Source organism: Salmo salar, chromosome 08 (genome assembly GCF_965601325.2).
Source record: "Salmo salar chromosome 08, fSalSal1, whole genome shotgun sequence".
Classification (NCBI taxonomy): Eukaryota; Metazoa; Chordata; class Actinopteri; order Salmoniformes; family Salmonidae; genus Salmo; species Salmo salar.
The window spans coordinates 12,809,604-12,835,040 of record NC_138298.1 but is presented as its reverse complement, the minus strand read 5'-3'; the positions used below and the strand labels follow the sequence as shown (position 1 = coordinate 12,835,040).

Sequence of the window (25,437 nt, the reverse complement as noted above, 5' to 3'; positions counted from 1 at the left end):
AATCAGCCCAGAACTACACGGGAGGATCTTGTCAATGATCTCAAGGCAGCTGGGACCATAGTCACCAAGAAAACAATTGGTAACACACTACGCCGTGAAGGACTGAAATCCTGCAGCGCCCGCAAGGTCCCCCTGCTCAAGAAAGCACATATACATGCCCGTCTGAAGTTTGCCAATGAACATCTGAATGATTCAGAGGACAACTGGGTGAAAGTGTTGTGGTCAGATGAGACCAAAATGGAGCTCTTTGGCATCAACTCAACTCGCCGTGTTTGGAGGAGGAGGAATGCTGCCTATGACCCCAAGAACACCATCCCCACCGTCAAACATGGAGGTGGAAACATTATGCTTTGGGGGTGTTTTTCTGATAAGGAGACAGGACAACTTCACCGCATCAAAGGGACGATGGACGGGGCCATGTACCGTCAAATCTTGGGTGAGAACCTCCTTCCGTCAGCCAGGGCATTGAAAATGGGTCGTGGATGGGTATTCCAGCATGACAATGACCCAAAACACACGGCCAAGGCAACAAAGGAGTGGCTGAAGAAGAAGCACATTAAGGTCCAGGAGTGGCCTAGCCAGACCTTAATTCCATAGAAAATCTGTGGAGGGAGCTGAAGGTTCGAGTTGCCAAACGTCAGCCTCGAAACCTTAATGACTTGGAGTGTCACATCCTGTCCATGGTAAGCTGTTATTTTCTATGGTAGAGTAGGTCAGGGCGTGACAGGGGGGTTTATTCTATGTGTTCTATTTCTATGTTGTTAGGTTCTAGTTTTTGTATTTCTATGTTGGTTTGTTTGGGATGATCTCCAATTAGAGGCAGCAGGTCCTCGTTGTCTCTAATTGGAGATCATACTTAAGTAGGGGTTTTTCTACCTGGGTTTTGTGGGTGATTCATTTTGAGTTGTGTTCATCTATGTGTTCATCTCTGCATCACGGTTTGTTGTTGTTTTCATTCAGTGTATTTATGTATTGCATAGTTTCCACAGTATAAATAAAATGTGGAACGACACACGCTGCACTTTGGTCCTCTTCTTCCTACGACAGTCGTGACAGAATCACCCACCACCAAAGGACCATGCAGCGTGATCAGGAGTGGACCTGGGATGACATTTTGAATGGAAAGGGATCCTGGACGTGGGAGGAGATCCAGGCTGGATGGGATCGCCTCCCATGGGAACAGGTGGAGGCAGCGAGAGCAGAATGGCAACATTACGAGGAACTAGCACGGAAAAGACGGAAGCACGAGAGGCACCCCCAATTTCTTTTGGGGGGGGCACACGGGGAGTTTGGCAGAGTCAGGGTGGAGACCTGAGCCAACTCCCTGTGCTTACCATGGGGAGCGAGTGAAGAAGCAAGCAACATGTTATGCGGTGATGCGCACTATGTCGCCAGTGCGCATTCACAGCCCGGTGCGATCTGTGCCCGTGCCCCACATTTGCCGTGCTACGTTGAGCATTCAGCCAGGAAGTGTGGTGCCAGCTCAGCGCTCCTGGTCTCCAGTTCACCTTCTCGGTCCAGGATATCCTGCGCCGGCACTGCGCACTGTGTCACCAGTGTGTACTCACAGCCCAGTGCATCCTGTGCCCGCGCCCCGCGTTTGCCGGACGAAAGTAAGCCTCCAGCCAGGACGGGTTGTGCCAGCTCTACGCTCGAGACCTCTGTCATGACGTTGGCCTCTTTGGGTACAGGAAGGACAGTTGACCCCCTCCCCTTCGTACCATCACCCAACCTACCTTCCCCCCAACCCAGGGTTGTAAAAAAAACCTCTGAGGAGAATCTCCTACCCCATGTTTCATAGAGAGACAAAGGAAATTCTTCCAACTCATAGAATTGGAGAACCGAGCAACATGGGTGTGCTGGAGAAGGTATGGAAGATTGGTGAAGAACCCAGCTACGAACTGATCCGCTCGGTACCATTTTGTGATACTCAGAAGAGACAATATAGCCATATTACCATAAAACTGTTTATATAATAGACTCAGTTTAAGACTTGCCTCATATGGGTGTATGGAATGTATTGATAAGGATAAAGCTTTTGTAAGACATTGAGATGCTATGTACTGATGTAATGTGATAGAATTGTATTTCTGTAACCAAATCTAACTCAGTCATAGGCACGCCCCAGGGACATATACAGGACCAGGCGTCATTTGACCAGCCTGTTCGATGGGCACTATAAAACACATTTCTCCAGACCAGGCCTACACTCTATGGCCAGAGGTTTGACCATCCAAGTACTCTACTGAAGTGAACCATACCACGTGGTTAACTTTTAGACTATTGATACCGACAGAATAAGAACAAGTCTTTGATATTAATTATTAGTCTGCAGCTAAGTAAATTATATCATCGAACGGGAAGACCAACGAAACAACCATTCTATGACGACATTAATGAATGTCGCTCTGAAAGATCCATTCTAACCGAGAGAGAGAGAGAGAGAACGCGGACAAAACTCCCCAACAGAACTACTCTCCAACAAGAATCAGAACGACACACTGAGCGTAAATATATATATTGATTGCAATTGTTCCCGAATGAGTGAGCCTTCAATTGTCAATTGTTAATGAACTCTGTGTAAACTTCTCAGCTGACCATTTATGACCCATTGTTCAACAGGCCGACCAGCCTGTTTAGCCCACAAGGGCACATTCCGATACCAATCCTTTGTTGACGATAATTACTGTTTGTATGTTTTTCTGTTAATTACTTAGTGTAGTAAATAAATGATTTTAAGACAATTGATGTATGGATGATTTTAGTAAAGACTGGGTTCGTGCAGATACAACAATTTACGACGTTTTGGAATGAGACTGGACTAGAGGTAAATACACCATTTAAACTAGGAGATAATCGGCCTATACTATAATAGAATATAATATTATAGTATAGGAAAGTTATATTAGGAAAATTATAGCTTTGTAATCTGAATATTCTCCTTGGTGCCCCGACCTCCTAGTTAATTACAATTAAACGATTAATCAGTTTAATCGCGTGATAATAATTACAGGGAGCTAATTAATAAACATATCTTCAGTTTAATGGTACCCCCAAAGACACGACACCTCCATTCCGCCTCCACGGTCCTGTATATCCTGTGCCTGCCCCATGTACCCGGCCTCCAGTCTATCCAGCCTGGTATGCCCTGTTCCTGCTCCTCGCACTTGCCATGAGGTGCGTGTTACCAGTCTGGCGCCACCTATGCTAGCCCCACGCATCAGGCCTCCAGTGCGCCTGCCCAGTCCGGGGTGTCCCGTTCCTGCTCCCCGCACTTGCCCTGAAGTGTGTGTTACTAGTCTGGCGTCACCTGTGCCAGCTCCACGCATCAGGCCTCCAGTGTGCATTCCCAGTCCAGAGCTTCCGGCGACAGTTCCCAGTCCGGAACCTCCTGAGACGGCCTGCAGTCCGGAACCTCCTGAGACGGCCTGCAGCCCGGAACCTCCTGAGACGGCCTGCAGCCCTGAACCTCCTGAGACGGCCTGCAGCCCTGAACCTCCTGAGACGGCCTGCAGCCCGGAACCTCCTGAGACGGCCTGCAGCCCGGAACCTCCTGAGACGGCCTGCAGCCCTGAACCTCCTGAGACGGCCTGCAGCCCAGAGTCTTCAGCGATGGCCTGCAGCCCAGAGTCTTCAGCGACGGCCTGCAGCCCAGAGTCTTCAGCGAAGGCCTGCAGCCCAGAGTCTTCAGCGAAGGCCTGCAGCCCAGAGTCTTCAGCGATGGCCTGCAGCCCAGAACCTCGAGCGGCGGCCTGCAGCCCAGAACCTCCGGCAATGATCTACGGTCCAGTGGCACAGAAGCAGAGGGATCAGCGGGCGGAGCGGGGGTTACGCCCCGAACCAGAGCCGCCTCCTCTACTGGAGGATGCGCTGGATGATAAGGTTCTGGATACTGCACCAGAGCCGCCATAGACACTGGTTACCCTCCCTACCCTCCCTTTTTGTTTTGTTTTTTTAGTTGCATTCGGAGTCTGCACCTTTGGGGGGGGTACTGTCACGTCCTGACCATGGTAACCTGTTATTTTTTATGGTAGAGTAGGTCAGGGCGTGACAGGGGGGGGTATTCTATGTGTTCTATTTCTATGTTGTTAGGTTCTAGTTTTTGTATTTCTATGTTGGTTTGTTTGGGATGATCTCCAATTAGAGGCAGCAGGTCCTCGTTGTCTCTAATTGGAGATCATACTTTAGTAGGGGTTTTTCTACCTGGGTTTTGTGGGTGATTAATTTTGAGATATGTATGTGTTCATCTCTGTGTCACGTTTTTTTTTTTCATTCAGTGTATTTATGTATTGCATAGTTTCCACAGTATAAATAAAATGTGGAACGACACACGCTGCAATTTGGTCCTCTTCTTCCTACGACAGTCTTGACATGGAGAAGATCTGCAAAGAGGAGTGGGACAAAATCCCTCCTGAGATGTGTGCAAACCTGGTGGCCAACTACAAGAAATGTCTGACCTCTGTGATTGCCAACAAGGGTTTTGCCACCAAGTACTAAGTCATGTTTTGCAGAGGGGTCAAATACTTATTTCCCTCATTAAAATGCAAATCATCTTATAACATTTTTTACATGCGTTTTTCTGGATTTTTTTGTTGTTATTCTGTCTCTCACTGTTCAAATAAACCTACTATTAAAATTGTAGACTGATCATTTCTTTGTCAGTGGGAAAACGTACAAAATCAGCAGGGGATCAAATACTTTTTTCCCTCACTGTACCTAATCAGTTACTCTTTCTGCGGCACCCATCGCTCCTTCCCTGCCACCCTACAGCGAGTGGCACTTATGAGTAAATATGTCCCACTGCTCTCCCTTTGAATGAATGCATACCTGATCCATTCTTGATAGCTACGCAGGCTTTTAGGTTGCATTTATCCTCACTTGTTTTTGAGTCTCTAGCTCCCCTGCTCTTCAATGTGTGTGCTCGAGTGTTGAGCGAGATGCCAGTTCATTTGCTTTTTACTAGGATAGTCATTGTGATGAATGATGGTTCATTCAGCTGGTTCTGGGTTATACTGTACTTTCCATTTCGTTTTGAGCTGCTGTGTGTGTGTGTGTCCGTGTGTGTGCACATTAGTATGCATTCTGGTGTGTTTGTGAGTGTGCGCTCGCATGTGTTTGTTGCTGTGACTGTGTCTGTCTTTTTTACCCAGTGGTCGATACATCCCCTAGCTCTTTATTTTCATAGCGTACAGATTATTAACAGGGAACTAAACCCACTTAACACAGACAGAATCCATATTGCTCCAGCTAACCAGCCCAGCAGTAGTGTCACTAACACATTCTGTGACCTCTCTGGTTTTCTCCCACGCCACAGGCTTTTGTTTTGTTGAGCTGTCCATTCATTTTAGCCACAAGTGTCCTCTAGCAAGTAAATGTCCTTTGTCCTTGTCAGAGAACAACCATCCTCCATTTTTATCTCCGCTTACTGACATGGAAAAGGAGAAAATAATTGAGTCTATCTATATTTCCTGATATTTAAGTGTAAACACTTCTTTAAGGCGTGTGTTGCTGTTATTTGCTAGGAGTAACATTTCTTTCAGATTACAAAGACCGATTGTCCTGGAAAAATCTGATGTGATTATTTTCCTGTATCTGAGATAAGTGATTGAAAATGGCTGTTGTCCGCTTATCTTACTAACACTTAAAAACCCTGACTTATCAACTGTCTCATTTGTTGTCCTCAACTGGTCAGAAGTAGCGCACTTTAAAGGGAATAGGGTTGGGACACCACATTTCTGTGACATGTTGACTACATGACCATTGTTTCTATTGGTTATTATAAGACATGACCACATGTAGCCATGGGCAGTGACTGGCATTTTACTATGAATGCTAGTATGGCTTCCTTATCCTTCCACGATACACTGAAAACAACACATTCCATGTACTGTCCTTAGGTACAATACCGTTGATATGCCAGCCAGACCTGGGTTTGAATAGTATTTGTTTTCACTGAAATGCTTTGAGAGTTTGATTTGGCATTGCCGGGAGTGCCAGGTAGGGTAGCGTTTGCATTGGTTCCAATGGCTCCATCAAGCCACACAAGCTCAATCAAGGACAGAAAGAAAACAAGTACTATTTCACGTCATGGACATGAGAAATATAAGATTGTCTTGCCTTGTTTCAATTACTGTGCAGGCATCCGTGAACTTTCGTCACTCCATATTGGCTGCCAGAAATAGAGATGAGGAAAATTGTATTTTAGTTCTCTCCGGGTGGTTTTCCTTCACTTTTTGCTCTCTGCCTGTCTGGGCTCAGTCGTGTGGCGCACTCTGAACTTTGCTCTTCTGGGCCTTTATGAAAAGCCCTTCTTTTCCCATGCTCGTCCAGAGACAGACAGACCACACCTGTCACTGTGTACGCTACCTGTATCCACAATGCTACAGGACGTGGGAAGATTGCTTTATTCAGGAAATCTACCTATCTTTCAATATTCAACAGTTTTCAGTGTTATTTTTAATTTGACAGTGACATTGCTGCTTTTGTACCGTACAGTTACTGATCCAGTAAGTCTTTAGGTGTAGATTTTCCTTGATGTTAATCAGTTTTTGAACAAGTCCGTTCAACCTTGAGCATGACCATATATTTTCCTACCACCATCTAGCAACCATACCATTGTGCAGTCTACCTACGCAAAGCTAAGGGTTTTGTCCCAAATTGCTACCTATTTAACCTAACTCTGGTCAAATGTAGCGCACTATATAGGGAATATGGTGCCATTTGGGACAAATCCAAGCTCTCTTCAGAAGAGAAGCCATGTCCTGGGGATTCAAAGGGTAGCTAAGCTCTTTCCTGCCAGTCTCTCGGTAGGCTGAATGGTCAGCCTCTGTTTCTTTCATCTTCGGGGCCACAGGTCCTTTTTGAGGAGAAGAGAGAGATGTGCAATCATAGCAGTCTTTCCGCAGTGGACACAAACGCATGCGCGTGCACGCACACACACATTAAGAAGCTCTGTTATTATCTCCTGCCTGTCGGATCTGACGCCCACCTGGAGAAAAGATCACCCCTTACTGTGAAGAGTATCGACCCTGAGACACATCTTCAGCCTCTGAAATACTTCTGGGATTGTAGTGCAGACTATAGAATACCACCAACTGGTGATAAGAGACTGAAAGCTGGAGTTCACTTCTTCCCATTTCAACTGTGTTGTTGATGTGTCTTTCAGAAACTGTTTTTGTCACCAGTTGCTCCCTGAAGAAAAAATTAAGGTTTTAAATGGCCAGTGAACTGGAGTGTTTAAAAAAAAAAAAATTTAAGCAAGACATCTAACCACCACTTATTTATTTATATATCTATATCTACAGTAACATACATTTAGTTTTCAAAAGTGCAAAGAGCAGACACACACTCACTGATGCACTTCTTCCCTAAGCCTGGCCTATTATCTTTGATCATTGTAGACCACCCGGTCACGCCCTGACCTTAGAGTTCCTTTTTATGTCTCTATTTTGGTTGGTCAGGGCATGAGTTGGGGTGGGCGTTCTATGTTCCCTATCTATGTTTTGTATTTCTGTGTTTTGGCCTGGTATGGCTCTCAATCAGGGACAGCTGTACATCGTTGTCACTGATTGGGAGCCATACTTAGGTAGCCCTTTTTCCACCTGTCTGGTGTGGGAAGTTGTTTTTGCATTGCTGTGAGAAGCCTGTGAAACTGTTCGTTCGTTGTGTTGCTTCTTGTTTTGGTTTTTGCTGGTTCACCCTTTATATTAAAGTATGATGAACCCAACCCACGCTGCGCCTTGGTCTCATTCCAACAACGGACGTTACAATACGTTTACTCATATACACTCCAGCTAGTCAGAGCTCCTACCAGGCTCATTAAAGCGCACACACACACACTGGAAGAAGGAAACCGCAAGCTAAAGCTTCATTTCCCTTCTCCAATTGAAGGATTGACAGCTCGCTCTGCTCTCCACAGAATAGTAACTGCAGAGTGCACTTTACAGGCTAATTAGCTTCATTTGTCTGGCTGATCGAGTGGCAGGAGAATTTGTCTGTTTATCAGCAGACGCCACACAGTGTCCAGACAGCTCGCCTCACGGGGTTGAACAAGAATTGAACTAATGTTCCCTCACACCTCCCATCTCCCTCCCTCACCTTCAGGTGGTCAAGATGATGATCATCGTGGTGGTGACCTTCGCCTTCTGCTGGCTGCCGTACCACGTCTACTTCATCGTGACGGGCCTCATCAGGGCTCTGATGAGGTGGAAGTCCATCCAGCAGGTCTACCTGTCAGTGTTGTGGCTGGCCATGAGCTCCACCATGTACAACCCCATCATCTACTGCTGCCTCAACAGCAGGTAAGGAGAATACACACGTGCACACAGGCAGGCAAGCAGAAATGGGAGCAGGCACAGGTATGCATGCGCGGAGGTACATACACCCACAAGTGCGTGCAAACGTAGGTACATGTGCACACACACGCACACACATACCCATGTAGCTATATTTTCATGGTCGATGGTTGGAAAGGGCATGGAAATTATATTTATGCTGTTGGCCTGCCTCTGTATAAGTTCATAACAATCCTTGAAAAACAACTAAGGTGCATGTCGAAGCTTTGAATATCCGGTAATCCTCCAAACACAGCACAAGAGACGTGCTTCAACAAAGGTCCAGGCCATGGCAATCCCGATAACATGTCCTTTTGTGATTTCCATGCACTCTTGAAAATGCAAAAAAAAAAGACAATTTTAGGACTGAGGATTGAAAGTAAAGCTACTTCAAGGACATCGTTAAGAAATGCTGAAGAGACCTGGAAATCAAAGCGTGATTTAAATTGGTTACCATTGTATGCTTTTTGAACATTGTTCTTTAAACCACTCAGTACCTGTGTGACTCATTCTTTCTGCAGGAACAATGCGGGTACAGAACCTGGAAGTATGACGTCAGGTGTAGTCCTATAAGACCCTCTCAGCGTCACCTCGTGTACACACACACAAACACTCACACACGTAGCTGTGTTTCCATAGTCAATTCATCCTAATGCCATGAAAAGAGCATGGCAATTGTATATCCATCTAGACAAGCTCTGTGCCTTAGTCTTTCCTTTGCCCGGCCTCAGAAATCTCATAACCAAATTAAATACAGAGCAAGACCTCCCTTGAAGGAGCTTCAGTGCTCTGAATCCAGAGTCTGAGCGTTGATGAATGCTAGCTTGTGAATGAAGCTCCCCAGTGCACTTAGGTACACGCAGGCAATTATCTAAAGCACATAGCACTCTTACCATCATCACAATCGGGCTATTCAAGAAGGATGTGCTGTGTGGTTGCTTTGCCCCCTTCATGATGTGTATATATAAAAACAACATCATTAAATCTTTCTTGGCTATTATTAAGTAAGCCTTGTCCGAGCCAAAATGGCCAGTAGGGCAGGAGCCTATCTCCTGTTTCGGTAGAGTGAGGTAGCTTGAAGTATACCCCTGGACAGGACTCTATTCTATTATAAAAAAAAATATTTGATGTATTTATTTATGTACTGTATTAAGTATGTATTTGTTGTTTATTATCTGGGTCATTAGCTGACTTTAAATTGATGGAGAACACAGGGCTGTGTATGTTGCAGTCGATTTAGATTTAGTTTCCTGTTGAATTGTTTATTTGTTCGTCTGTGTGCTTTCGGTTGATGTTTTATGTCAGTATACAACTCTCTCTTCAACCTCACTGCACTGTATACATTGGTATGTCATTTGTTTACTCCTGCCTTATGAAAATCAGATCATCATATGAAAACCTGGATTGTGTTCAGTAGGTGGAAAATGTTTTGGAAACGTAGTGACACAGGTACTGTGCTACTTTAACTCGTCCAATAGGAACACAGAGGGGTGTGTCATTCCCCCCTCTCTATTCGCCCCTTCTTCCCCCCAGGTTCCGGGCCGGCTTCAAGCAGGCGTTCCGCTGGTGCCCCTTTGTCCAGGTGTCCAGCTATGACGAGCTGGAGCTGAGGGCCACGCGCCTCCACCCGGCCCGCCAGAGCAGCATGTACACCTTGTCTCGCATGGATACCGCCGTGGTAGTGGTGTATGACCCTGTAGACAGAACAAACAACCAGAACCAGGCCAGGAAGAAGAGCTACGTCAACCCTAGAGTGGAAAACGGGCTTGGTTGCAATGGGAACGGGGCCAAGGCTAAGGCAGGCTGCGCCCCCAATGCTGAGGCTGAGGACTTCTCCTAAGAGGGCATACGAGAAAGCAACAAACACTGTCAGGCATGCGCAAACACACTGGCATGTGTTCACACACGCAGGCATGTATAGAGTGGTAACTTATACTGTGTACAGTACATGCAAAAACAGGTAGACATTGCAAACATGCATACAAGACATGCTGTCCCTGTCAATACACACACATGCAAACACACACTTTTCAACGAGTTCAGAGAAGACGGCAGAAAAACACATTTTAGATGAGAAGCAGGAATTAATTGTCAAATATAACCATCAGATAACATATTGTTGTACGGTCTGTAATACTGAGTGTACTGTGTATATAAACATGCATACGAAAAAATATACAAAAAATGCCTGGCCAAGTAACATCCTGAATGCAATGGCTACTGAGTGTTCAAAACATTATGAACACCTGCTCTTTCCATGACATGACCAGGTGAATCCAGTTGAAAGCTATGATCCCTTATTAAATCCACTTCAATCAGTGTAGATGAAGGGGAGGAGACAGGTTAAAGAAGGATTTTTAAGCCTTGAGACAATTGAGACATGGATTGTGTGTGTGCCATTCAGAGGGTGAATGGTCAAGACAAAAGATTTAAGTGCCTTTGAACGGGGTATGATAGTAGCTACCAGGCGCACTGGTTTGTGTCAAGAACTGCAACGCTGCTGGGTTTTTCATGCTCAACGTTTCCCGTGTGTATCAAGAACGGTCCACCACCCAAAGGACATCCAGCCAACTTGAATCATTGGAGTCAACATGGGCCAGCATCCCTGTATAATGCGTTCGACACCTAGTGTCTCAAGGTGTCGAACGCATTCTACAGGGATGTTAGGAAGGTGTTCTTGATGTTTTGTACACTCAGCTCCAAAAGTATTGGGACAGTGACAATTTTGTTTGTTGTTTTTGGCTCTGTACACCAGCACTTTGGACGTGCAGACTGTCAGCTTTAATGTGAGGGTATATTTATCCCTATCGAGTGAACCATTTAGAAATTACAGCACTTTTAGATATATGCCTGCTAGATACCAGAGAGAATACATTTTGGGGAGCGACCTATATCTTTAGGTAGTGTGTCCATAGTTACCATTTGTAGCAGTGGTTTTTAGCTGTAGTCTTACGTAATGTATAGAATGACTGGTCCCAGTTTAAACACACTACAATTTATAAAGGCTTCATATGGCATACATAGTCTTCATAAGCACTACAGATTCTACTAGATTCTACAAAGTCTTATGTCATGTAGTTACATCATGTATAGAATGACCAAAGTATCCCATCTATCCCTCCTGTCACACCCTGATCTGTTTCACCTGTCTTTGTGATTGTCTCCACCACCCTCCAGGTGTCGCCCATCTTCCCCATTATCCCCTGTGTATTTATACCTGTGTTCTCTGTCTGTTGCCAGTTCATCTTGTTTGTTCAAGTCAACCAGCATTTTATGTCTCAGATCCTGCTTTTTCCAGTCTCTCTGTTCTCGCCCTCGTGCTTTTGACCCTTGCCTGTCCTGACTCCGAGCCCGCCTGCCTGACCCTGAGCCTGCCTGTCTGCCGACCTGTACCTTTGCCCCTCTCTGGATTACCGACCTCTGCCTTACCCTGATTCTGCCTGCCACTCGGTACCGTTGCCCCACCTCTGGTTTACTGACCCCTGCCTGCCTTGACCTGTCTATTGCCTTCCCCTGTTGGAATATTAAATTATTGTTCATTCGACGTGTCTGCATCTGGGTCTTACCTTCATACCTGATACCTCCATTATGCCCCAATTGTAACCTCTATAGCCACTTAGTGATTTCCGTGTTAAGTGTTAGTGTGTATGCACGTTGTTTTTCCTCCTACATGGTCAACGTTAGGTCACCATTGGCAAAAAAGCAAACTAACGATTACACAAATTTGCACATAAATAACTAGCTAATTGTTTATTTAAAGCGGCATCATTGATCTGAATCTGAATGCATAGTACAGCGTAAATCTTTTTTACTGCTAATGTTTTAAAGCAGTATCCATGTTTTTCTATGTTTGAGTAGCTTTGTGGTTATGCACGCTATCAAATAAGAAAACAATTGCAGGAAAAACTGTTGTGGAATGGAATTAAAATAGCAGATGACCGTTTTTACTACTACTTTTCTTTTACCTTCATATTCCCATTGAGAAGTGCGTCACCTCCTGCATTGTACTTACATATAGTACTGTACCTTTGAACAAAATGCCCACAATGAGGTGTTAAGATGTGCTTGTGTGTGTGCCCACGTAGCAGAGTTTTCATGATCACAGTGTGTGTGCATCCACAGTGCAGGTGGATATGACCACAGTGTTTAGAATCTAGATGTTAGGTAAAACCTTGGGCCATCAATTAGATGGATACCATAGTGAAAGAGGGTTGCCATCCCATCACTTCCAGTAAGGGGTGGTATTTCTTCCCTGGGTGTGTGTATGTGTGCTTGCGTGCGCCTACTATATATATGTATATAATATATATGTGAGTGTGTGTATGTGTGTGTGTGTGTGTATATATATATATAAGTATATATATATGTGTGTGTGTGTGTGTGTGTGTGTGTGTGTGTGTGTGTGTGTGTGTGTGTGTGTGTGTGTGTGTGTGTGATATATACATATATGTGTGTGTGTGTGTGTGAGTGTGTGATCCTTCAGGGTTTAAATCAAGTGCTGGCACTAGCACCAGGCTTCTCTTCAGCCTTAGTATGCCAATAGAATGTCTTAAGCCTTTATGAAAGAATGTAAAGAAATACTATATTTGCGTCATGTATTTCATTACGTGTTGTCATGATGCGTTTTAGCTACTGTATTTATCATTCAATCCCAATGTTTTTGATAGTGCTGTTATTCATTAAGATATGGTTTGATACAACAAAGAAAATACGGAAAGAAAAAAAACTGTTGAGATGTCAGTCGTCCATTGTATATTTATGTTACTGAAGACAATGTTAAAGTTTAATGTATAACTAATAGTGCCTCTATCTTTTTGCTTTGCAGTTGTCCAGATGAACTGATTTGATAACACTTAATTGCAAAGGGCCCTGAATAAGGATATACCACAGGGTAATCAGTCATAACAGCTTCACAAACACGAAGTGCTAATGGCAGCATACAGTATGCAACAAACTCCCAGTTGACATATGCTGTGTAGTGATTTAACATTGGCATAAGATATTATGAATGTTCATGTAGTGCTTACAAAAAGTTGTAATGTGATGCTTATACATGTGGTACAAAGTATTTCTGCATAACTTCTAAAGTTTGATTTTATGGGCCAGTTTCATGGACCCAGATTAAGTTTATTCATGGAATCAGATTTTCCTTTGAATAGACTTCATCTGGGTATGTGAACCCAGCCTGTACTAAACAGTATTGTTGAAGCTTAATGTCAAGCTTCTGTCTACGCGCTTATCATGAATGCTTACATCTACACAACCCACCATATTGAATTTAAAATACTTTATTGTAATACATTCCAAATTGAAGAAACACACACTTGGAGAATCCTGTTTGCTCAGATTGAAAAGTGTTTTATGTAGTTATGCAGTTCATGTACATTTACAAGCACCATATGAACAGTGGCCAGCAGCATATGTATAACTTGCAGAGTTTCACAGTGATAACAGTAACACAGGCCTTACCAATTTAAGACATGTAATCATAAATCAATACATTCAATTCTGTACATTGTGAACACTTTTGTGTTAGCTATTTATGACCTACTGGTGGAGCTTTGGTTGACTTTCATCACAATGTGGACTTTGTCATTGTCGATGTAACGTGTTTGGTTTAACGTGATCCTGTAAATAAAATAGTTTTGTTCTTTATTAGGTGTCCCTACTAATTATTCTTGTTGATACTGTGTCAACATTCTGTGGTATTTACATGACCATTGTGTAGTTGTGGAAAAAGTACCCAATTGTCATACCTGAGTAAAAGTAAAGATACCTTCATTGAAAATTACTCAAGTGAAAGTCGCCCACTAAAATACTACTTGAGTAAAAGTCTAAAAGGATTTGGTTTTAAATACACTTAAGTATCAAAGGTAAATGTAATTGCTAAAATATACTTCAGTATCGAAAGTGAAAATATAAATCATTTCAAATTCCTTATATTAAGCAATCCAGACGGCACTTTTTGTTTTTTATTTATTTAAGGATAGCCAGGGACACACTCCAAGACTCCATAATTTGCAAATGAAGCATTTGTGTTTAGTGTGTCCGCCAGATAGGTGTCCATAATAAGTGTAAATTGGACCATTTTCCTGTCCTGCTTAGCATTCAAAATGTAACAAGTACTTTTCATTGTCAGGGAAAATGCTTGGAATAAAAAGTACAATATTTTCTTTAGGAATGTAGTGAAGTAAAATTTGTCAAATTTAAATAGTCAAGTAAATAACCGATAGCCCCAAAAACTACTTAAGTAGTACTTTAAAGTATTTTTACTTCAGTACTACTGCCATTGTGTAGTGGAATTTAGTTACTGCAGTTTTCCTACAATAAAAGTGCTTCAAGGGTTGTCTGGGATTCAAACAACAACAACGTGTTCACCCCACCACATTTTGGTCATCCCTACTACTTCTTGTGGATGCTCTGTCAACATTCTATGGTACAGTATTTACATTACCATGGTGTTGCAGAATTTAGCTATTGTGGTTTCCCTTATATCTAAACTAATTGTTAAAGTGGCGTGGGGGACTGTCAAAACAAAGCAGATATCTAACCAATTATCCTCAACTAAAGTCAAACCGATGCTTTCCTACTAAGAATCAGTCGTGCATATGGTCGTGGAAGGGAATATTAGTCAATCGCTCATCCAATCGGAACTCACTCAGACGTGACTAATCCTCCAACTCAACCAGATGATCGTGGACTTCAGGAAACAGCAGAGGGAGAACCCCCCTATCCACATCGACGGGACAGTAGTGGAGAAGGTGGAAAGTTTTAAGTTCCTCTGCGTACACATCACGAACAAACTGAAATGGTCCACCCACACAGACAGCGTGGTGAAGAAGGCGCAACAGCGAAGCGCCTCTTCAACCTCAGGAGGCTGAAGAAATTTGGCTTGTCACCAAAAACACTCACAAACGTTTACAGATGCACAATCGAGAGCATCTTGTCAGGCTGTATCACCGCCTGGTACGGCAACTGCTCCACCCACAACCGCAAGGCTCTCCAGAGGGTAGTGAGGTCTGCACAACGCATCACCGGGGGCAAACTACCTGCCCTCTAGGACACCTACACCACCCGATGTCACAGGAAGGCCAAAAAGATCATCAAGGACAACAACCACCCGAGCCACTGCCTGTTCACCCTGAAGTTCATCCAGAAGGCGAGGTCAGTACAGGTGCATCAAAGCTGGGACCAAGAGACTGAAAAACAGCTTCTATCTCAAGGCCATCAGACTGTTAAACAGCCATCACTAACATTGAGCGGCTGCTGCCAGCATACTGACTCAAATCTCTAGCCACTTTAATAATAAAAATTGGATGTAATAAATGTATCACTAGTCACTTTAAACAATGCCACTTTATATAATGTTTACATACCCTACATTACTCATCTCATATGTATATACTGTACTCTATACCATCTACTGCATCTTGCCTATGCCGTTCGGCCACCGCTCATCCATATGTACATATTCTTATTCATTCCTTACACTTGTGTGTGGGTATAAGGTAGTTGTTGTGAAATTGTTAGATTACTTGTTAGATATTACTGCATGGTCGGAACTAGAAGCACAAGCATTTCACTACACTCGCATTAACATCTGCTAACCATGTGTATATGACCAATAAAATTGGATTTGATTTGAACTCCCATGTGAACATTTTTGGGACAGACATTCCTCTATGGATTTGCAAGGAGTCATAGAATTGGGCTCATCTTAGCATCTTCCATGTGCACCCTTTATGCAACTCTATGGAAGGACAGCAGACAAGCTGTGGAGGAAACTTTTTGACTGTAGTGTATTTCTTTCTTCCAAATACTTTTGAGCTTGCCAGGCACAGTGGAACCAATTAAATAGTTAAAAAGGTGCAAATCCCACCTAGCTGGCACCCCAAACATAGTCAAATAAAGTACATTATTTGAGAAAAAATAATAATACCCTTCGGTATCAAGCAGAAATATCATGTTTTTTTGTTTCGAAATGCCAGAGTTAGGCTACTATTGTGCTGTTACTGTCTACCCCTTAGTTCAGAGACTTGTGAATGTGTATTAATATTCAAGAAGCAGAACCAAGACCATGACTTCCCTTGGCTCGCAGCCCTTACAAGACAATACTGATAATTCACCTGCTTGCACTCCAAATGAAATCAGAACTAACTCCGTCATAAACGCCACTCGCTTCAAACCCTGTCTGTATCTCAAATGGCACCCGATTACTTATTAAGTGCACTACTTATGACTAGGGCCCATAGGGTGCTATTTCAGACACAGCCTCTTCCTCAGACTATAAGCTTCCTTATTCAATTGTCTTTACTTAGAGAGCTATTTACAAGATCTTCAAGATAAGATTGACCGACTGACAGACAGACAGAGTGACAAGTCTTTAAGCTAATTGCCCACATATTTGTATCAATGTGTATTATTACCACCCAGGCATCCTTTCCTTTTAGTACATTGTAGTAGGTCAATTGACAGATTGAATTTTTAGGCATGCCTCACTGGGTATAAGCTGGGTGTTCACTGTTCATTAGCTGAGGTGAAAGCGTTTGTGTTGAATAATTTTTTTGAAAGAAAGTTAACTACACAGAAAAAGGTTGGAACAAGATATCATCTATGGTTTTTCTACTTAGTTTTCCTCCTTACATACAATTTCCTCTGACATTATTACATTTTGAGGTAATCAGATGTTTTTTTCCCTTTCTCTCAGTTCTAGATGCGTTAGCATTGACAGTATCATTGTCCTCAAACGTCATCATTTCAATATTTCTCTATGTGGTGATTCCCTGAAGAGGGCAGAATGAAGCCATGGGATGACGCAGGGTTGATGGCGTTGATCATTACGTTAGTGCAGTCTAAAGTGACATGGTTACTAATGTAGCGAAGAGACGTATTGTACTAGGGCCATCTTGTTTACCTCTTGCTGTCATTGAAGCTGTTGTTATTGCAGAAGTAATGAAGCACAATAAACGTATTTCTCCGTCTTTCCATTCGCTCTCATCTTCCCACACTTCACCCCCCAGCATGTGCTCTAGCTTGAGTATGTTCTTGTTTAAATTAATGTTTCATTTTAGCCCTAAACATTAGTGTCTACAGGAATTATTGGCCCCCCTTGGACTTTTCCCCCATTTTCTTGTTTTACAACGTGGAATTAATTAAAAAGTATATTTTTGTCCCTAAAGTTACTCCATAATGTTATATTAGATAGACTCAAAAAAGACAAAACATTTCCCTCGAAATTGAATGTGTATTTCAGAGGTCATATCTTCTTGGGTAGCGAGAGAAAAAAGAATACAAAATAAGAAACACATTTTCTACAAATAATAAAATGTACTAAAGTCGTTATTGGGGTATATGTACTTTACTATTTATATTTTTGACAACTTTTACTTCTACTTCACTACATTCCTAAAGAAAATTCTGTACTTTTTGCTCCACCCAAAAGTACTAGTTACATTTTTTGTGTTTAGCAGAACAGGAATATTGTCTAATTCACACACTTATCAAGAGAACATCCCTGGTCATCCCTACTGCCTCTGATCTGGTAGACTCACTAAACACATTTACAGTTTGTAAATGATGTCTGAGTGTTGAAGCATGGCCCTGCCTATCGGTAAATTAACAAAACAAGAAAATTATTCCATCTGGTTTACTTTTGATACTTAAGTATATTTTTGCTATTAAATTTACTTTCGATACTTAAGTATATTTCAATCCAAATACTTTTAGACTTTTACTCAAGTAGTATTTTACTGGGTGACTTTTACTTGAGTCATTTTCTATTAAGGTATCTTTACTTTTACTCAACTATGACAATTGGGTACTTTTTCCACCACTGATTGAAGGAGTAATTCAGTGATCTGGGCTCGTATCCATATAGTGTCTCAGAGTGGGAGTGCTGATCTAGGATCAGGTCCCCATCTGTCCATATAATCGTATTCATTTTGATTTAAAAGGGCCCACTGATCCTAGATCATCACTCCTACTCTGAGCAGCTTTGTGGATACGGCCCTGATGTCATTTTGGATAGCAGCTACTGTGTTTTTTTCAAACTCACACCAGTCATGGTTGGAATCACACCACTAAATAAGGCAATTGGCATGCAGAGGCTCTTCTGAGAGAACTGTTACTGTAGCAGCCTAGCAATATATCCTACCACCTACGTACCACATGGCAGAGCAGCGTGTGCGTGCGGACAGTTTGTGGCTGCTCTGTGTCAGTGCTCTTGTCAGGTTAAGTAGCAAGGTACAGTGCATTCGCAAAGTATTCAGACCCCTTCCCTTTTTCCACATTTTGTTACGTTACAGCTTTATTCTAAAATAGATTAAATTAAATGTTTTACACAGTACACCATAAAGACAGAGTGAAAACAGGTTTTCGCAAATTTATTAAAAATGAAAAACAGAAAGTTTTATTCAGACCCTTTGCTATAAGTATCGAAATTGAGCTCCGGTGCATCCTGTTTCCATTGATCATCCTTGAGATTTTTCTACAACTTCATTAGAGTCCACTGCGGTAAACTCAATTGATTGGACATGATTTGGAAAGGCACACAGTTGACACTGCATGCCAGAGCAAAAACCAAGCCATGCGGTCCAAGGAATTGTCCGTAGAGCTCCGAGACAGGATTGTGTCAAGGCACAGATCTGGGGAAGTGTACCAAAAAATGTCTGCAGCATTGAAGGTCCCCAAGAGGGCCTTGACACAATCCAGGCCTTTATGGTAGAGTGCCCAGACGGAAGCCACTCCTCAGTAAAAGACACGACAGCCTGCTCGGAGTTTGCCAAAAGGCATCCGAAGGACTCTCAGACCATGAGAAACAAGATTCTCTGTTCCAATGAAACCAAGATTGAACTCTTTGGTTTGAATGCCAAGCGTCACGTCTGGAGGAAACCTGGCACCGTCCCTATGGTAAAGCATAGTGGTGGCAGCATTATGCTGTGGGGATGTTTTTCAGCGGCAGGGACTAGTCCGGATCGAGGGAAAAATGTACTTTGCTCCGTTCAGAGATCCTTGATGAAAACATGCTCCAGAATGCTCAGGACCTCAGACTGGGCGAAGGTTCACCTTCCAACAGGACAACGACCCGAAGCACACATCCAAGACAATGGAGGAGTGGCTTTGGGACAAGCCTCTGAATGTCCTTGAGTGGCTAAGCCAGAGCCCGGACATGAAACCTATCGAACATCTCTGGAGATACTTGAAACAGAGCTTGAGAGGATCTGCAGAGAAGAATGGGAGAAACTCCCCAAATACAGGTGTGCCAAGGTTGTAGCGTCATACCCAAGAAAACTTGAGGCCTTAATCGCTGCCAAAGGTGCTTCAACAAAGTACTGAGTAAAGGGTCTGAATACTTATGTAAATGTGATATTTGATAAAAATTCAAAAAATATATTTTTGCTTTGTCTTTATGGGATATTGTGTGTAAATTGATTAAATCGTTTTTTTCTTCATCAATTTTAGAATAAGCCTGTAACGCAACAAATGTGGAAAAAGTCAAGGGGTCTGAATACTTTCCAAATGCACTGTATACAGACAGGCCTTGCTGCCATAGGCAGATGTGGAAAATATCACATACCAGTCAATTTAGTTCCATGGCAGCTAGTAAGGCAGCATAGCTCGATGTACAGTACCAGTTACACCTACTCATTCAAGGGTTTTTCTTTATTTTTACTCTTTACTACATTGTAGAATAATGGTGAATACATCAAAACTATGAAATAACACATATGGAATCATGTAGTAACCCAAAAAGTGTTTAACAAATCAAAATATATTTTATGTGAAATTCTTCAAAGTAGCCATCCTTTGCCTTGATGACAGCTTTGCACACCGGATGTGATACAGCCTGGAATCTAACCAGGGACTGTAGTGATGCCTCTTGCACTGAGATGTAGTGCCGTAGACCGCTGCGCTGCATATTGGCATGCAATCTTTAAAAAAAAATGTTTATTCAGACCCATTTTCGTGAGACATACAACTGGAATCAGGGTGGTGCAATCTCCTACTTTCACTTCAGCCACTGGTGTGGAAATCAAAGTCCCTTTATATAAGAAAATATGTGTGTTTCTTCTCCTGGGATATTTTTTTTGCTTTAAAGGAGTGGGCTGGCCGGGGTGTAGTGGAAATATCCACCTTCATTCAACATTGGAGTCACCTCATGCCTCAGCTCAGACAATGGAATGAACTCTTTCCTGTCTTTTGAAAGACAGTTAGTTCCATCAGTCTCTCAAGGATCATATTTGTCCTATATTCAGGGGTCAGTTTTTCAAAATGTTTAATCCAGATCAAAAAGATCCTGTGTTGTCTTAATTCCATTCCATTCTTAAAAGAAACTGAAGGGGAATTTTTCAATCAAATGCCATGGGTTCATAAACACAGTATTTGTGGTTTCATAAAGATTTGGTTTACTTTTTTCTGAAAGGAGGAATAGAATTCAACACATCACACAATCATTAAGATGTGTAAGATGTTATGGGCCTTTGGGGGGTCCAGATAAGTCTTGTCTTTTTCTTTTATCAACTGCACTTGCAACCCTGCACACCTTCACATGTGTTTTACGAATTCAGAGTCAAGCATACAGATCTTTCATATTACTAGTCATGTCATACACTTTTCTCATACAGTATTCCATACAGCGCATCTTGACATTGCTACCTGCAATCCAAAAGAGATTGCTTTCATATTTGCTCCATTGTACATTAAAAGTTGGAAGCTTTCTCTGAAGGTATGTCCCTCATGTGAAGTATATATGCTGAGTCTTTATACAGGTCAGAGTGTGAGGTGGAAAATCCCAGAGAGAGATTTACACTAGAGACACAATATCTGGTGTGTGTACATTGATACTGAGCCGGGCCTCTTCTCTAAGGATTTCGATTATATAAGATGCATTTTGTTGACTTTTATCAAGTCAGAGACACAAGACCTCAAAAAAGCGACAACCTCTCTTTTTCAAATAAATAGAAATAGTGAAACAGCTTGATGTCTTTATGATGATGATTCCTATGAAATATATATGAGTCTATAACACAGGATTCCCTCCATTTACTTTCACAAGTCCATGGAAAACATCGCCCCACACATACACACGCAACACACACACCATTTCTTAGATGCATTTCTCGTTGCGAATGTACTCTTGATCATCAATACAATACCAGCACTTCTATCATATGCATTCATATCCCTTGCATGCTATCCAATTATCTGTTCTAATTTGCATATCTTTCAACATACACTGCTGTGTGTCTGTGTTACAGGATGTATTGATGGGCGGTATTACACCACAACGAAGCTTTGATAAAGATATATTATGTAGGCTATCATTTCTCCCCTTTTTTGATCGAAAGGTTACCCAGTGATTTACATAAGTTTCTATATGTATTTATGCCTTAACTTTCATAAATTAGATTTCTGGCAATGTAGCTCAATCCTATACCCTCTCTTTGGAGTCTGATTGACTGTTGAGATTTGCACATATTTGGTGTCTTTTTAAAGCCCATGTCTGTTTACCACAGCTGATACACTAGTGGGAGTATTACTTTAATTAAGTAGTTTTTATCAAATCACTTCTGGCTAACCTTATTGTAACAGATTTCCATTAAAATGGGCAAAAATCGATTTTTAGTAAAAAACGATTTCGCAAGCAATTATTTAGCTAGTACTGTCAGGGAGTGGTCTGAGTGGGGAGGGGAAAACTGAAAACTAGCTGTTATTGGCAGAGAGGTTTGGAACTCGGTTTTTGGTCTATTTACCAATTTACCGCATGGTGAGGTTACCGTGGAATGCCAAAACTGACACAAGTAATTTTTCCAACAACTGTTTACAGACAGATTATTTCACTTATATAATTCACTGTATCACAATTCCAGTGGGTCAGAAGTTTACATACACTAAGTTGACTGTGCCTTTAAACAACTTGGAAAATTCCAGAAAATGATGTCATGGCTTTAGAAGCTTCTGATAGGCTAATTGTATTTCAAGGCCTACCTTCAAACTCAGTACCTCTTTGCTTGACATCATGGGAAAATCAAAAGAAATCAGCCAAGACCTCAGAAAAAAAATTGTAGACCTCCACAAGTCTGGTTCATCCTTGGGAGCAATTTCCAAACGCCTGAAGGTACCACGTTCATCTGTACAGACAATAGTACGCAAGTATAAACACCATGGGACCACGCAGCTGTCATACCGCTCAGGAAGGAGACACGTTCTGTCTCCTAGAGATGAACGTACTTTGGTGCAAAAAGTGCAAATCAATCCCAAAATAACAGCAAAGGACCTAGAAGATGATGGAGGAAACGGGTACAAAAGTATCTATATCCACAGTAAAACGAGTCCTATATCGACATAACCTGGAAGGCCGCTCAGCAAGGAAGAAAGCCACTGCTCCAAAACCGCCATAAAAAAGCTAGACTACGGTTTGCAACTGCACATGGGGACAAAGATCATACTTTTTGGAGAAATGTCCTCTGGTCTGATGAAACAAAAATTGAACTGTTTGGCCATAATGACCATCGTTATGTTTGGTGGAAAAAGGGGGAGGCTTGCAAGCCGAAGAACAGCATCCCAACCGTGAAACACGGGGGTGGCAGCATCATGTTGTGGGGGTGCTTTGCTGCAGGAGGGACTGGTGCACTTCCCAAAATAGGTGACATCATGAGGGAGGAACATTATGTGGATATATTGAAACAACATCTCAAGACACCAGTCAGGAAGTTAAAGCTTGGTCGCAAATGGGTCTTCCAAATGGACAATGACCCCAAGCATACTTCCGAAGTTGTGGCAAAATGGCTTAAGGACAACAAAGTCAAGGTATTGGAGTGGCCATCACAAAGCCCTAACCTCAATCCAATAGAAAATTTGTGGGCAGAACTGAAAAAGCGTGTGCGAGCAAGGAGGCATACAAACCTGACTCAGTTACACCAGTTCTGTCAGGAGGAATGGGCCAGTATTCACCCAACTTATTGTGGGAAGCTTGTGGAAGGCTACCCGAAATGTTTGACCGAAGTTAAACAATTTAAAGGCAATGCCACCAAATACTAATTGAGTGTATGTAAACTTCTGACCCACTGGGAATGTGATGAAAGAAATAAAAGCTGAAATAAATCATTCTCTCTACTATTATTCTGACATTTCACATTCTTAAAATAAAGTGGTGATCTTAACTGACCTAAGACAGGGATTATTTACTAGGATTAAATGTCAGGAATTGTGAAAAACTGAGTTTAAATGTATTTGGCTAAGGTGTATGTAAACTTCCGACTTCAACTGTAGGTCTATATTGCATCAAATGCTTGGGGAAATTCATATTCCCCCACACACACACACCTCACCATGTGTTCACAGCATGTTCCTACATGAGTATGAGTGTCCCTAGCGACTACAGGAGTGTCCCTAGTAGAAGATGTCCTTAAGCTGCACTTCCTGCATTTGTGTGTTTGTGATTGTGCTTGTGTGTCCGTGTGTGTGTGTGCTGTTAGGGGACAGATAACAGCTTCCCCACTGTGTTTTGTGCTCCACCACTCCCACAGTAAGACTTTCTGACGTATTTAGAGGATCTCTTGAAAGTAACCCTTGGGTGGGAGAGCATGGTAGAGGGTTATAGCGATTTGTGTTTGGTGGTGGTGGTAGGATTAGATGCAACAGATATGCAAGATCTCTCAGTCCATGTCAACCAGTTTGATATAGTGCTTGTATCTACTTTTAATGGAGAAGATGTAGACCAACTAGATTGTCGATCTATACCAATTATATTAAGTACACTTCCAATTAGACTAACATCTAAGACAACTAAAAGATGAAGCAAGCACACACATTTTCTTCAGGAAATGTACCTTTTCTAGTTGGATAAATATTCCAATGAGGTTGATCACAATATATAAGTTGAATGGAGACTTGTTTTGTGGACCAGATGCATTGGCTTATTCCATCTCTCTATTCCCCATCTCTCAAATCAAATGTTATTGGTCACATACACATGGTTAGCAGATGTTAATGTGAGTGTAGCGAAATGCTTGTGCTTCTAGTTCCGACTATGCAGTAATATCTAACAAGTAATCTAACAATTTCAGACCAACTACCTTATACACACAAGTGTAAAGGGATGAATAAGAATATGTACATATAAATATATAGATGAGCGATGGCCGTGCGGCATAGGCAAGATCCAATAGATGGTATAGAGTACAGTATATACATATGAGATGAGTAATGTAGGGTATGTAAACATTATATAATATATATAAAGTGGTGTCGTGTCTTTGGCATCATTAAATTGAAGACTGTTATTATATCAAATCAATTCTCTGTAATTATTATTACGTGATTAAACTAATCATGTAATTGTAATTAACTAGGAAGTCGGGCACCAAGGAAAATCTTCAGATTACAAAGTTATAATTTTCCTAATATAACTTTTCAGATATTTTAATATCTGATCAATTAGTCTTCTAATTAATGAATTGTTCTTTACCTCACGTTAGTCTCATTCCAAACGTCGTAAGCTGTTGGTTATCTGCACGAACCCAGCCTTCACTATGATTCATCTATACATCAATTGTCTTAATCATTTATTTACTAACTAACTAAATAATCACTGAAATGCATAACAAACAAACAGTAGATATGGTTACAAGGAAATGATAGGGGATGTGCCCTAGTGGGCTAAACCGATATGGCGGCTTGGTAGACAAAGGGACTGAGAAAAGCGCGAAAGACAAAAGACACAACACAGTTGATAATTATATTGATAGAAATACTAACCCTTTGCACATGTACTCTCACTCATTTGGGAATAATTGCAATCAATATATATATTTACGCTCAGTGTGTCATTGGGATCTCTGTTGGAATCGTCCGTCTTTCTGTTGGAAAGTTCATCTGAACTTCTGGTGTCCTGGTGTCTTTTGTGGTTAGAATGGATACTTCAGAGTAACATTCAGAAAGTTCTTGTAGAATAGATATGTTTGGCGGTTGTCGGTCTTCGCATTCAATGGTACATCATTCCTAGCTGCAGACTAGTAATTAGTATCGAAGATTTGCTCTTATTCTGTTGGTATCATTAGTCTCAGAGTTTAACCATTTCCACCAGTGTAGCCAATGCTCCACG

The 25,437-nt window shown here is 42.0% G+C and overlaps 1 protein-coding gene across 1 annotated transcript in view; it reads left to right on the top strand.

Moving 5' to 3' along the window:
• LOC106610026 (neuromedin-K receptor) overlaps positions 1 to 12,734 on the top strand; it is a 42,527-nt gene extending 29,793 nt beyond the window's left edge. Inside the window, exons 4-5 of the mRNA XM_014209136.3 lie at positions 8,104 to 8,300; positions 9,867 to 12,734. Coding sequence (XP_014064611.1) covers positions 8,104 to 8,300; positions 9,867 to 10,173 — 504 coding nt within the window. The 3' untranslated portion in view covers positions 10,174 to 12,734. The remainder of the gene's footprint in view (positions 1 to 8,103; positions 8,301 to 9,866) is intronic.
• Positions 12,735 to 25,437: the final 12,703 nt, after the last annotated feature.